The 15,752-nt window shown below is 32.9% G+C and overlaps 1 protein-coding gene across 1 annotated transcript in view; it reads left to right on the top strand.

The window, feature by feature from the left end:
• LOC145243067 (protocadherin-16-like) overlaps positions 1-15,752 on the top strand; it is a 66,409-nt gene that overhangs the window by 16,519 nt on the left and 34,138 nt on the right. The window contains exons 5-8 of the mRNA XM_080106171.1: positions 6,761-9,197; positions 9,525-9,666; positions 9,776-10,022; positions 12,515-14,951. Of these exons, the coding sequence (XP_079962297.1) occupies positions 6,761-9,197; positions 9,525-9,666; positions 9,776-10,022; positions 12,515-14,951 (5,263 nt within the window). The remainder of the gene's footprint in view (positions 1-6,760; positions 9,198-9,524; positions 9,667-9,775; positions 10,023-12,514; positions 14,952-15,752) is intronic.

Genomic DNA, 15,752 nt, shown 5'->3' on the forward strand with positions numbered 1-15,752 from the left:
GATAGTTACCACATATCAAGGCCCAGAGGCCACTTGAGGATAAGGGTTAATGTGTGTATTGTAGTTATTAGGACAGTAACATAGTAAGCGTTTGTGGTGGAAATTTGGTATAATTATATTATTTACGAGGATGGTTCAACAAAAACTTGTTTACATTAGACTTGAACATGACACTATAGTCAATTGGAAAGCAAACCAACAGAGTTCCACAAGCGAAAGAAGCTTTATTTCATGGAATTCATGTTTAGGTTTAGTCACTGATAATTTATTCATAGGGATTTTGGCTAGACGAGTGTTTTTTTATGAATGATTGATGAGGGGGGGACCATAAATTTAAGCTCAGTCAAACACTTACAATGAAAATAACGATAGAGCAGAGATACGCTCGCAATGTTTCTTCTGTGGGAAAGAGGTTGCGGAGTAGAGAAAAGGGCTTCACCTACTAGATTACGAAGTTGATTTTGAACTCTGTCAAGGCAGGATAGGACCTCTGAGCAGCTCCTGCCCAGATGTGGCAACAATACTCCATCCTATAACGTACTTGGCTCTTTGCATAAGCAGTGAGATATCTACTGGACCAGTAGAATGATCCAACCATTTTTCAAGCAATCTTGGCAACAGATTTGATGTATGTGCTCTGACCAGGAATGAAGATCAGATCAGGGAGCTTGTGTAAATATGGAGTTTCCTCAAGGTGAAAGCCGTTTATTTCAATAGGGGCCAGATGTGAGTCAGAACGTTGAGGATTGAAAGAGAGAAGCTTGAGATTCATTAAAATTAATCAGCCACCTTTTTCTTCATTGCACCAAATCAGAAGAGAGAGAATCAGAGAGATCTTGCCCATTTCCAGCCTTTGAAGTGTTGCCATAGATGGTAGTATTGTCTGCATAAATGTCTATGAATGATCTTATAATGTGATTTGGGAGATAGTTGATGAAGATCAGGAAGAGAGTTGGGTCCAGGCTGGAACTAGCATTAATATTGTGAGTTTCTGATTTCTGCCCATCAACCACTACTCTTATAAACCTATCAGAGATGAATGATTTAATAATCGAAAAGACATTTCCAGCTATTCCATAGCTGGAGATCTTGTGTAGTAGGCCTTTATGCCACACCCTATCAAAAGCCTTTGATATGTCAAGAGCAATTACCCTAGAAATGAAATCCTGTGTAAAGAGATTCACTAATCCTGTGAGATATTACTATTAGCACAGCAGCCGTAGATCTCGCAGAATGGAAACCATATTGCATGTCAACGAGTAGGTTGTTTCTGTTAAGATGGTTGACCACTTCTCTGTTTAACACAGATTCCAGTAACTGTTGGAAAACTGCTTCTGTTGTACCAGTATTCAAGAATTCTGGCGAAAGGACTGACCCATCAAATTATCGCCCCATTAGCCTCCTCCCACTTTTTGCCAAAATATTTGAGACCTTAATTAACCATGCTCTAGTCCATCACCTTACAGATGCTAAACTTCTGACTGACAAACAATATGGATTTAGACAAGCCCGTTCCACAGCAGACATCCTAACTGTAATCTCTGAACGTATATACCATTCACTGGACAAAGTGGGGGAGGGCAGAGCGGTAGCTCTAGATATATCTAAGGCTTTTGACAGGGTATGGCATGAGGATCTCCTCAGGAAAATTAGATCATACGGTATCACTGGTAGAATACTTAACATAATTAAATCCGTCTTAGATAAGAGAAAAATCCAGGTTGTCCTCGACGGTCGTACATCTAAACAATATGATATAAATGCGGGGGTTCCCCAGGGTTCTATCCTTGGACCTCTATTGTTCCTGATATTCATAAATAACCTCCCCAAGAAAATTGCCTCTGAGATGGGTATATATGCTGATGACACTACACTCTATGGCAGGCACGACAGGAAGATGAATGAACACATTTCTAAAGAAATGGCAGAAACACTAGAGGAAGACCTCCAATGTGGTGGAATGGGGACAAAAGTGGTTGGTCGCGTTCAATGCCGCCAAGACTAAACTAGTTTCATTCAATAATTACAAGAAACCCTCTCTATCACCTATAGCAATGGCCAACGACTCTGTATCTGAGAGTACATCTTTCAAACTCCTTGGCCTAACGTTCACAGGAAACATGAGTTGGAACAATTACATTGAAGGCATTACCAGGGCCGCTGCAAGAAAGGTGGGCTCTCTCTCCCGTGCTAGACAACTACTAACACCCAAAAGTATCCTGTACCTCTATAAGGCCACCATTCGCCCATGTATGGAGTATTGCTGTCACATCTGGGCTGGTTCATCTACTACTAATCTTTCGCTCCTTGACAAGGTTCAAAAGAGAGTTGCAAACCTGATAGGCCCTGAACTGGCATCTAAGCTTCAGCCTCTGTCCCATCGGCGAAATGTTGCATCCCTCTGCCTTTTCTACAAGTATTTTAATGGTGAATGCTCTGACGAACTGCAATCACTTGTGCCCCCATGACGTGAGCACCCTCGACAAACCCAAATCCCACCCCCACACTGTAGAGATCCCTAGATGTAAAAGATCTTTTTACTCCAATAGTTTCTTCCCCAGAACTGCTAGACTCTGGAATCCCATTCCAGGTTCCTGCTTCCCCAACAGTACTGACGTGCAGAAGTTCAAGTGTAACGTAAACTGACATCTTGCTGCCCAAATCCCTACATAGTACCCCAGTAGTTGTTGCCCCTGATAGTAGCCCCCTACACCAAAGTGGCAATTTGCCTTGTTTGGGGTGAAAATGTAATAAAAAAAAAACAAAAAAAAAACAAACAAACTTACTTATGACTGATTGGTCTGTACTGAGAGGGAGATGACTGTTTGCTTGAATTTTTAAATATGAGACAGACTAATGAGGTTTTTCAGGCTGTTGGGAAGCAATCCTCCTGAAGACAGCATTTAAACAACTTTGTAAGTATGGGAGCTAGTTCTGGTTGAAGCTTTTTGAGCACTATAATTGGAATTCTATCGGCGCCATTTGTTTTATTGGGACTGAGAATTTTGATAAGCTTGGCAACATCATGCACAGTTATTTGTATGTTGCTTAGTGTGCTTTTATGTGTTTTAAAAATGTTTGAAACTTATGACCCCCACCTCATTCCCTCTTTCTCCCCCACCCCTGTTACCAAACTTGAAAAAATGGCAATGATTATATATCCCGTTTATTGCTATGTGGTCAAGAAGTATGTGCTCATTTTACATTAAATTTATATAGGAAAGTGATCTCCCACTCTAAAATGTTAAATTTTTATTATTTAAAAAAAAAATTCCTTCTTCTATATTTTTAAAGGCCATTAAAACGTATTAGGCAAAAAACAGTAGATTTTGATTTTTTTTTTTTCTTTTTTTTTTTTTTTTAGGAGGTAAAATTATGCTCGGTTAGGTCATAGAAAAATACCATTTAAAGGAATTTCTTTCAACAGATGTGCAAATTCTACCCAACCTTTTAATTTATGATTGTAAATAACTAAATAAATATTTTTTGGATTACATTTTTTTTCTTTCACGTAAAGAAAAATGGCGATGGTGGGTGACCAGTTTATGTTAAACATATATAGGAAATTGATCCTCCCCTCTAAAATCTAAAATATTTTGAAAATAATAAAAATAGATAAACGAGGACTCTTTAGTAACATAATCGGTAATTGTACTCAGAAAAGAATTAGTGATAGCCATAGAGTGGGTTATCAGTTTACATTAAATTTATGTGGGAAAATGATATCACTTCTAAAATCTACCTCCAATATTTCCTCCTGTATCAGAAAACACGCTATGTGATATACGTATATCTGTACGTGATGTTGCCAAGCTAATCAAAAACCTTGATTCCAGTAAAGCAACTGGCCCTGACGGTATTCCAATTATAGTACTCAAAAAACTTCAACCTGAACTAGCGCCCATACTTACAAAACTGTTTAAACATTGTCTTAAGGAGAATAGTTTCCCATCTCCCTGGAAAATTTCATCAGTATGTCCTGTATTTAAGAATTCAGGTGATCGCTCATCCCCCTCTCAGTACAGGCCAATAAGTCTCCTGTGCGTCATGAGTAAGTTGCTAGAATCTGTGTTAAATACAGAAGTAATCAACCATCTCAACAAAAATAACCTTCTTAGTGACACTCAATATGGTTTCCGTTCTGCTAGATCTACAGCAGATGTGCTTACAGTTATATCGCATAGGATTAGCAAATCTCTCGACGGTGGCAATCTTTCTAGGGCAATTGCTCTTGACATATCTAAAGCCTTTGATAGGGTATGGCATAAAGGTTTACTTCATAAGATCGCTAGCTATGGTATAGCTGGAAAAGTCTTCTCAATTATTAAATCATTTCTTTCTGATAGGTTCATAAGAGTAGTAGTTGAGGGGCAAAAATCAGAAGCTCACAGTATTAATGCCGGTGTCCCTCAGGGGTCCATCCTGGGCCCAACTCTTTTCCTGATCTACATTAATGATCTTCCAAATCACATCCTTACATCATTTGTAGACATTTATGCTGACGACACTACCATCTATGGTAGCACATCTAAGACAGTAAACGACCAAGTTCTCTCCAATTCTCTCTCCTCTGATCTTGAGCACGTAGTACAATGGGGAAAGGAGTGGCTGGTTACTTTTAATGCATCTAAAACCAAGCTTCTCTCTTTACATCATCAACATTCTAGCATCTGGCATCAATTGAAATGAATGGCTCTCGTCTTCAGGAGGCCTCAAGTTTTGACAAGCTTCTGGGCTTGACCATTACTCCTGATCTTAAATGGAACACGTACATCAAATCTGTTGCCAAGGCCGCTGGAAAAATGGTGGGATCTTTCTATCGATCCGGTAGATATCTCACTGCTGATTCTATTCTCTATCTATATAAGAGCCAGATACGTCCAAGGATGGAATACTGTTGCCACATCTGGGCAGGAGCTGCTAGAAAGGACTTGTCCTGCCTTGATAGAGTTCAAAATAGACTTCGTAGCCTCGTAGGAGATGTCCTTTTCTCCTCCTTGCAACCTCAATCTCACAGAAGAGATGTTGCGAGTTTGTCTCTGCTGTATCGTTATTTTCATGGAAAGTGTTCGACTGAGCTTCAATCTATGGTCCCCCCTCGCCAAACTTTCACAAGAAACACTCGTCTAGCTGTAAACACTATCAATAATTCCCCCCCCCCACTCTTTATCTGTGCCTAAACCTAAACGTAGATTCCATGAACAAAGCTTCTTTCTTAGAACTGCACGCCTGTGGAATTGTCTTCCATTTTCCTGCTTTCCGGCTGACTACAATATGGTTGTCTTCAAGTCTAACGTAAATAAGTTCTTGATGAGCCGTTCCATATAAGTTATCAAATTTACCAAATTTTCATTACTAATGATTACTATATTGTCCAATTTCTACTGTACACTCTTTAACCCTTATCCTTGAGTGGCCTCTTGGCCTTGATAATGTGGTGATGCCCATGTAAAAAAAAAAAAAAAAAAATCTAAAATATTTAAAAAAAAATAATAACAATAAAGTGTTGGGGAGCAGTATAAATATTTGCATATAAATATAAATGCTCTCTCATTTCTCAAGATATATATATATTCTATATTGAAATTTTTTTTCTTTTTTAATAAAGAGGAGCTCTTCGGATTTAGGGTTAGTGGTAGGAGTAATCATACTGTTTAACTCATTGTACTCTTCAGTAATGTAAACAACACAATGATAAAATGATTATCGTCCCCATTTGTAACAGTTCCGACTTGTTTCTTTTTAGTATTGACTTTAAATATAATATTTGTTTATTTACTTATATATTGCAAAAAATATAATCGATAATTGTATTGTTTTTATTTTTTTATTTTTTCCAAATAAATGTATTTATTTTTGCACATTTTAAAAATATGTTGTCCTTAAAATTTTATTTTCATTTACATTTATTTTATGTGTCTGATACTTCTAAAATCCCTTTACTTATCTGTTATAACCATTTTTAATGTTTTGTTAAGTTGAGAAATTTTGAAATTTAAACTATCAAATAGAAAAAGTAACTTTCTGAAAGCAAAAAAAAAAAAATGCATAAAGTTTATATCTGTCATGTCACTTGAGTGTCAAAATTAAGTATTTTCTTATGCTGATCATTCAGTTAAGTGAGTTGAACTACTGTATAGAACCTACAAAGAATCCTCATTGATGGCACAGCACAGTTATTTCCAGCTTGTTTTACCAATTTTTGATAATTTTCTCTGAAAAAAAAAAAAAATAAATAAAATAAAGGTGTTGGTCTCAATTGAACACAGATATCAAAAAATTAAATAAAATCCGTGCACACTATGTGATAAAGAAAACCTCTGTTTCTGTGTATGTTTTAAACAATTCAAAATAAATAAATGGTGAAAGAAAAAATGTTCTTGCAGTTTGAAAATAAAAATTAAAACAAAGTGCTAAATTTTAAAAAGCAAGATAAAATACTATTTTAAATATAAACAGATTTGATGGTTGCTATTAAATGCAATTAAAGTTGAATAAGAAAAAAGTGTAATCAAAATGTTATTTAACAAATAAAATTAAAGTTTTCTATATTTTAACTAAATTCTTATTCATTAATAATATAGTTGATGAAGTCAAAATTCTTAACTGCAATACTGAGATGTGTAATGAAAATCAAAGCATTTTATTAATATTTTGAGATTATTATTTATTTGTTCTCATTGATTTGCTCGTTTTGTTTATATGTAAGAACAATTAAAAGACTGATATACATGTTATAAATGTTTTTTGTACATTACAGGATCATGAAAACACAGCTATATATTCTACTCATTGTTCTTTCTACTTGTCTGTGTGCTGACCTCATCTACAATGTGGAAGAAGAACAGAGTCCGGGCACATACATTGGCAATATTGCTAGAGATTCCCATATCATGGATAGCATTTCTCCACAAGATCATAAACACATCACTTTTACGCAGCACAATAAAAAAAGCTCTCAGTTGTTCAGAGTGGCCAAAAATACAGGAAAATTATTCACAGCACAAATATTGGATGCAGAATCTTTGTGTAATTCTAATACAGAATGTTTCAAAATGATTGATGTTGCTGTAAAGAAATTTAAATCTTTTATAAAGCTACTAGAGATCAAAATAATTATAAAAGATGTAAATGATCACAAGCCAGAATTTCCCAAAAAACTGTTACATATTAAATTTAATGAAGGAGATCGGAATGGAATGAGAAAATCAATACCAAGTGCAAGTGATAAAGATCTTAGCCAACTATTTTCTCAAGTAACGTATCAACTGATAAACGAGGATGAATATCCTTTTACACTGTCTGTCTCACAAACTCTCATTGGTAAATCAGATCTGAGTGTTGTATTGAAAGAACAATTAGATAGAGAAGTGAAAGATTCTTATGTAATTCAAGTGGTTGCAAAAGATGGTGGCATGCCAACCAAAGAAAGCATTTTAAAAGTTGATATATCAGTTACTGATGTTAATGACAATCCACCTGTATTCTCACAGAATCTTTATAACATTACAATAAAAAATGAACACGACATAAACACACCTATAGTCATTTTATCTGCTTCAGATTTGGATTCAGGAAGTAACGGAAATATTTCCTATTATTTTGATTCAAAAACAACTGATTTTACAAAAAATGACTTCAGATTAAATGAGAAAACCGGACAGATTTTTCTGATAAACGAAATAAAAGCAGCAGAAAATTTAATCCATAATTTGTACATTGAAGCTAAAGATGGAGGTCATCCACCACTAAGTTCTTTTGCTATGGTCAAAGTCAATGTGATCAATCAACAAAATAATGCTCCTAAAATAGATGTGAACTTTTTCTCATCTTCATCTACAGAAAATTCAACATCAATTTCTGAAGATATTGAAGTAGGTAGTTTTATTGCATATGTGAAAGTAACTGACCATGATGCTGGTCAGAATGGAGAAGTTATATGTGATCTGCATCATGATAAGTTTAAACTGAAAAATCAAGGATTGAACAAATACCAAGTGATTCTGAAAGACCCATTGGATAGAGAGACAGAGGAAAATCATGACATCACAATCAGCTGTGAAGATATGGGATTCCCACCGCGCCATAGTGAGAGTAAGTTTTCAATTAAAGTGATGGATGTGAATGATGTGAAGCCGAAATTTAGTAAAGCAAGATACAAATTCCGTATCAATGAGAACCAGAAGGCTGACATTGATGTCGGCTCAATCAATGCATCTGATCCGGACTTGGGAGCTGGAGGGGAACTGATGTTTTCTCTGCAAAGAAATAAGCATAAAAGTGAAGAGGTGCTGCTGCTGCTGCCTTTTGTGATCACAAAAGATGGTTTTATTTCAACAAGTGAATCATTGGACCATGAATTACAAGATGTTTATAAGTTTGAGGTTTTGGTGAAAGACAATGGAATGCCATCACTGAATAATACAGTGGATGTGATTGTTGAGGTTGAAGATGAAAATGATAACAGTCCATATTTTACATTTCCCAGTGTTAATCCACACAATGTGGAAGTTGTGTATTTTGCTGATGAAAGCAAGAACGTGACAGTTGTGAGGGCACATGACAGTGACAGTCAAGAGAATGCATTTCTGAAATATGAAATAAGTGCAGGCAATGAGAAACAGTTGTTCACGATTGACCATTACAGTGGTTTGTTGTCTTCTACGGGTGCCCTTACCAAACAAGATGCCGGCTCATATGAACTGGAGTTTGTAGTGAAGGATAGTGGTATGCCAGTTTTATCAGCCACAACTACAATCTTTTTGAGTCTGCTATTGAAAAACAAGAGCTCTTCTTCTTCTTCTTCTTCTTCTTTGGAAAGAGTAAATGGTGTGCTGCAAAATGGTGAGTCTGAAGAGAAGGTGCATCTTAATATGGTGATTATTATTACGTTATTGGCTGTGATGGTGACTATCATTGTTACGGCTTCAATCTCGATCTGCGTGCTTCGCTGTTGTAATGCTGCAAGTGTAGATGGAGATGATGTTTCTAATAGATATGTGAGTGAACAAAGACATTTGATGTCATCTTCTTATCGAGGGAGCTCTTGGCCAGATGTTCCTACTACAATGATAAATGATCCAAACTTTGGTAGGAGTGCTGAGGAGATGGCAGCCAACAGAAGGGAATCATATCCCAGGTTCATCAACCAATCACCTGTGATCAGACCAAACAATTCTGTTGACATCAACTCTCAGGTAAAACAGGAACTATTTTTTATTATAGAGTAAATTAGAAAAATTTTATAAAAATATTTCAGATTTACATATTTTAAAATTACTTGTATTATTTTGCTTTCTATAACATGAAATACATTCCATTGTGATTTATATAAATGGAAACAATGATTCATATTAGTTAACGTTATATGCATTAGATCCTTAATAATTGTTATTAATTGTTTTTTTAAACTGGTCGTTTACATATATTAAATTATTTTTATGCAATAAATTAATCTGAAATCACAAGTTTCTTTTACAATATTTTTAAATTCATGATATTGAATCTTTATCTCTGAATTATAGATAACACCAAACTTTCAAAATGTTGATAAGAATTCATTGATGACTCCCTATTGTCCAACATGGACATCTACATTGTCTTCTCATGCTGACAGTGGACGTGGTTGGAGTGAAGTAGGCACAGGACATACAGAAGAGATGACAGGTAAATAAACACTTGATAATTATAAAGAAAACCTAACTTTTTATAAAATGTATTATCTACATATGAATAGCATGTGATTATATTATTGAGATTTGTTTGTTGCTTTCAGATCATCTGATTCCACAATTCTTCAAGCCACATGTTGGGCAGGTGAATATGACAGATAAGAGGAACATAGAAGGAAACTTTAACTACCCAAATGAATCAACAATTTCAGCCAGATGTTTTTCAAAAGCAACAAATAATGCCAACAATTTGTTGAGAGAGGAAACAGAACAAAGATCACATCATTTATCAGACAGTATTCAAATTACTCACAATGCCAGACCACTGCCCCCTGTACCACACAAAATACACTAATCATACAATTTATACATTACATTAACTTGCATTAATTTTTTACAGTAAATTTTTATATGAAACGATATAAGAAAAAATTAATAGTGTTATTTATCACTTAAGCATAAAGTTTTATACAAGTGATTTTCAGAAATTTGAAATTTTTAGTAAAGTTCAAATAATTAAAAAATGTTACAAATAATGAAAGCATTGTATGAACCCTTATTTAAAATGAAGATGAAACAATGTGCATGAAAAAATTAAAAAAATTTTTAATCGGAAATACATTTTTTTAATATTCATAAAATGTGTATGTAATTTTAAAAAATAGTTTGTTATATTTCAGGAAATCGTATATTATTAATTCTGAGGCAAAAAGTTTTTAAAAGATTATCCTACTTTTAACTAAAATATGTCTACTATAAATATTACTTTTATAAAAATAAATAATTTAAAAAATCAATCAATTTCAATAAACATTTTAACAATATACTAATCTGTAAATATTAGATTTCAAATTCAAAAGGAAACAAAGACATACTTCAAATTTGTCATTTAAAAGAATTTAATAACTTATGCAAAGAAAAAGTATTAGCTTTAATTTTGTAAAATCCATGATACTTAAACAAAAGTTGCCTAACGTAATGTGAAGTAAACAAAGAAAGAGAAAAAAAGGTGATTAATGGAGGGTCTACAATGTGTGTTGCATTATGGGAGAGAAAATCAGGCGTTTTTTTTTAAAACAAAATCTCAGAATAACAATTTCCATGAAAAGATATACAAAGAATATTATTACTTGAAATAATATATTATTAAATTTTAATTTAAACCTTTCTCTAGTAATCTCATGAATACTCTCGTTAGTGTGAGAGTCGGCCATTACACACACATTACCCTTACTAGGATGATGCACTGCTTATACACACACATGTCTATGAAAAAGTTAGGCTTGTGTACACACACTCACTCACACATACATTACAAAGAGCTAATTCTTTGTTCTGTCTATGGGATACAAAATGGCTACCTAAATGTCTACTTGAGTCATAGATGTAAATTTACTTCTTTGGAGTATTTTAGAAATGAGGTAAGTTTTTCATTTTATTATAATTCATATCTACAGGATATATTTTGTATATTTTCATCCTTTAAAAGAATGTTATATATTTTTATTTATTTTGAGTAAATCTAAAGAAACGCTAAATGCTAAGTCTGTTAATTCGTTGGTGATTTTTCATAAAGTTTTTTTCACACATACTTTTCTTATATATAAAAATAATTTCATGATAATATTACGTTTTTATTGTATGATATTTTGTAATATGTCTTTTATAACGTCTATTAAAAATAATCATATTATATCCAGTATACATGCTAGAACAATATTTCCTAATGATGATTATGTTGGTTCGTACAGTATATTATTTATGTTTTAATTTAACTTTTCACATGATTATGAAATAGAGATGGTTTTTAGGATAATTTTTATTTCATTTCAGCACACGTGTCAGTTTTTGTGTTGTATTCTTTATTGAAAATTACACAAAAGTAACTTGCATTTCTGTTGATGAAATATTCATTCTTTCCAGATTCTATTAATATGCAGGATTTGGATAATGGATACTACCACAGACTATGCAATCAGCTACACTGTGTTAAAATTTTATTGAACTTTTAAAGTTTAATTATGCTTTAATAACATTGGAAAAGTTATGAACTCAGAATTTTATAAATAACATATAGACTCATCTTTTCGGCATTAAATAACTTGAAAGGGCCTAATACACCGTAAAAGAACAAACCTAAATAATTACTGAAAGCCTAATAGTAGTTCTATTTTGATGAGCGCATTACAATTAAATGAATTATGTAGAAAAAGTAATATTTTATAATTAACTATTTCAAAATCAACAAATATTCAAGAAATCACTTATTGCCAGATTTTTTAATTCTTCTTTAATGTATAACAGTTAATTTACTATTCTCTAATTTATACATTTATCATTATTACTCTTAAAAAAAATTTAAGTCAATACAAATTAAACATACTTGATAGACAAGAATAATAATTCATTTTATTTTTATGATTATTTTTTAAAAAATATATAATTTAATAAGTTTGCTCCGAGTGATTATTACATTTACATTTTATAAAGAAAATTTTTAATCATAATAAAAAAACAATAAAAACAATATCAATATTCTACTAAGCTGAAACTATGAACTAATCTAAGGGAAATAACTCTAGTAATTATCTTCAACCATAGCGTGGCTGAGAAATATATAAACTACAAATTATTCTGAGATACGAATTATATATGAACTTGTATTTAATGAATTATATACAATGACATTTATTTGTTGAAAAAATAGTAATATTCGAAACAATAATAAATAAATTAAATTGGCATATTGTAACATTTCTATATTAAAGTAATTTTTTATTTAAAATTTTTATGTAATCATAAATGTTAAAAAAAATAATCATTTTATTTATTGATTTCCACAGTTCTAAATTAAAAATGCTGTTACCAGTGTACTGTATACTTGCTGTCATCCCGGTCTGTTTATGTGCGGACCTCATCTACAAAGTGGAAGAAGAAAAAAGTCCTGGGACATACATTGGAAATATTGCCAAAGACTCACACATAATGGATACCATTCCGCCTCAAGATCAAAGACTCATTACTTTCACACAACACCAAAAAGGAAAATTTAAATTATTCCGTGTTGCAAAAAATACAGGAAAATTATTCACAGCACAAATATTGGATGCCGAGTCCATTTGTACATATAACAAAGAATGTTTCAAAATGATTGATGTTGCTGTGAAAAAAGCTAAATCTTTTATAAAACTTTTAGAAATCAAAGTGATTATAATAGATGTTAATGATCACAAACCTATATTTCCAAATAAAAATATTAATATTGAATTTTATGAAGGTGATGGAACTGGGATGAGAAAATCTATCCCAAATGCTATTGATAAAGATATCAGTGGTCCAAATTCTCAAATTACTTATGAACTTAGCAAAGATGATGAGCATCCATTTACATTGTCTGTCTCAGAAACATTAACTGTAACATCAGACTTAAGTATTGTGTTAGAAGATAGGTTAGATAGAGAAAAGAAAGATTCCTATCTAATAAAAGTAATTGCAAAAGATGGAGGAGTGATTCCCAAGCAAAGTATTTTAGATGTTCATATTTCAGTGATAGATGTCAATGATAATTTTCCTGTTTTTTCTCAGAAAGTTTATAATGTTACAATTAAAAGTGAACATGATCAAAATATTCCTGTAGCTTATTTATCGGCTACTGATTTAGATGCGGGAAAGAATGGACGCATTTTATACAAGTTTAACACAAAAACATCAGATATTGCCAAGACTCATTTTAAAGTAAACAAAACTACCGGTGAAATATTTTTGCAGAAAATGATACTGCCAGGAGGAAAGTTACTTTATAATTTGTATATGGAAGCAATTGATGAAGGTATTCCACCATTGAGCTCAATTGCCTTAGTGCAAGTGAATGTGATCAACCAACAAAATAATGCTCCTAAAATAGATGTAAACTTTTTTTCATCTTCATCTACAGAAAATTCAACATCAATTTCTGAAGATATTGAAGTAGGCAGTTTTATTGCATATGTGAAAGTAACTGACCATGATGCTGGTCAGAATGGAGAAGTTATATGTGATCTCCATCATGATAAGTTTAAACTGAAAAGTCAAGGATTGAACAAATACCAAGTGATTCTGAAAGACCCATTGGATAGAGAGACAGAGGAAAATCATGACATCACAATCAGCTGTGAAGATATGGGATTCCCACCGCGCCATAGTGAGAGTAAGTTTTCAATTAAAGTGATGGATGTGAATGATGTGAAGCCGAAATTTAGTAAAGCAAGATACAAATTCCGTATCAATGAGAACCAGAAGGCTGACATTGATGTCGGCTCAATCAATGCATCTGATCCGGACTTGGGAGCTGGAGGGGAACTGATGTTTTCTCTGCAAAGAAATAAGCATAAAAGTGAAGAGGTGCTGCTGCTGCTGCCTTTTGTGATCACAAAAGATGGTTTTATTTCAACAAGTGAATCATTGGACCATGAATTACAAGATGTTTATAAGTTTGAGGTTTTGGTGAAAGACAATGGAATGCCATCACTGAATAATACAGTGGATGTGATTGTTGAGGTTGAAGATGAAAATGATAACAGTCCATATTTTACATTTCCCAGTGTTAATCCACACAATGTGGAAGTTGTGTATTTTGCTGATGAAAGCAAGAACGTGACAGTTGTGAGGGCACATGACAGTGACAGTCAAGAGAATGCATTTCTGAAATATGAAATAAGTGCAGGCAATGAGAAACAGTTGTTCACAATTGACCATTACAGTGGTTTGTTGTCTTCTACGGGTGCCCTTACCAAACAAGATGCCGGCTCATATGAACTGGAGTTTGTAGTGAAGGATAGTGGTATGCCAGTTTTATCAGCCACAACTACAATCTTTTTGAGTCTGCTATTGAAAAACAAGAGCTCTTCTTCTTCTTCTTTGGAAAGAGTAAATGGTGTGCTGCAAAATGGTGAGTCTGAAGAGAAGGTGCATCTTAATATGGTGATTATTATTACGTTATTGGCTGTGATGGTGACTATCATTGTTACGGCTTCAATTTCGATCTGCGTGCTTCGCTGTTGTAATGCTGCAAGTGTAGATGGAGATGATGTTTCTAATAGATATGTGAGTGAACAAAGACATTTGATGTCATCTTCTTATCGAGGGAGCTCTTGGCCAGATGTTCCTACTACAATGATAAATGATCCCAACTTTGGTAGGAGTGCTGAAGAGATGGCAGCCAACAGAAGGGAATCATATCCCAGGTTCATTAACCAATCACCTGTAATCAGACCAAACAATTCTGTGAATATCAACTCTCAGGTAATTGTAATACACTTAGATCTTGTTTGTGTATTTTGTTTCATGTAGAATTCCCGAGTATATTTTATTATTATGGCTTTTTTAAAATTTTCTTGTAAATATCAAAAAAAAAAAAATACAAATCAATTGATAAATTAATCTCATAGTTTTGCAAAATTTTGAAATGCATTCGTAATTTACATTTTAACTATTCTTAAATTTATTACGCAATATTTGTTCCCAATTATTAAAAATTAATCTAATTTTATCAATATTTTGGAAATATTCAACGTTTATTTCTTACTCATGAAATATTTTTCTTGCATACATCTTCTATATCTAGATAATCTATCTATTTAAGTAAATCATTTTAGTTTTAATTTTAGATTTTAAATGTATTATTTATTAAAGTTTAAAACTTTATTATTTAGTCAGAAGCTTATTTAGATTGCCTGAATCCTGACACAAACCACAGAATATTTTTTGCCTTTATCTTAATTGCTAGGTTGTGGAATATTTCCCTTTCTCTTTCTCTGAAAAAAAAAATAATCTGATTGGAATCTTTCTGTGTAAAGTTTGTAGCCTTGCATATATTCTCCAAATTGTATTGGGGGATTACTTTTTCAATAAAATGAAACCTAGCAATATAGGGTTTGGTTTACTATAGAAACCATTGTTTAGACAGTAGGCTTCTTTTTTTATATACATACTGTTGTTTATCAGTTGTTTTTAATTAATTCATTATAATGTAATGAATGTTTACCTATAATTATGCATCATTGTCTAAATTGACCAAATGACTATTACTTTTCAGCTAAAATG

Source organism: Euprymna scolopes, chromosome 21 (genome assembly GCF_053919585.1).
Source record: "Euprymna scolopes isolate OS-2025 chromosome 21, ASM5391958v1, whole genome shotgun sequence".
NCBI lineage: Eukaryota > Metazoa > Mollusca > Cephalopoda > Sepiida > Sepiolidae > Euprymna > Euprymna scolopes.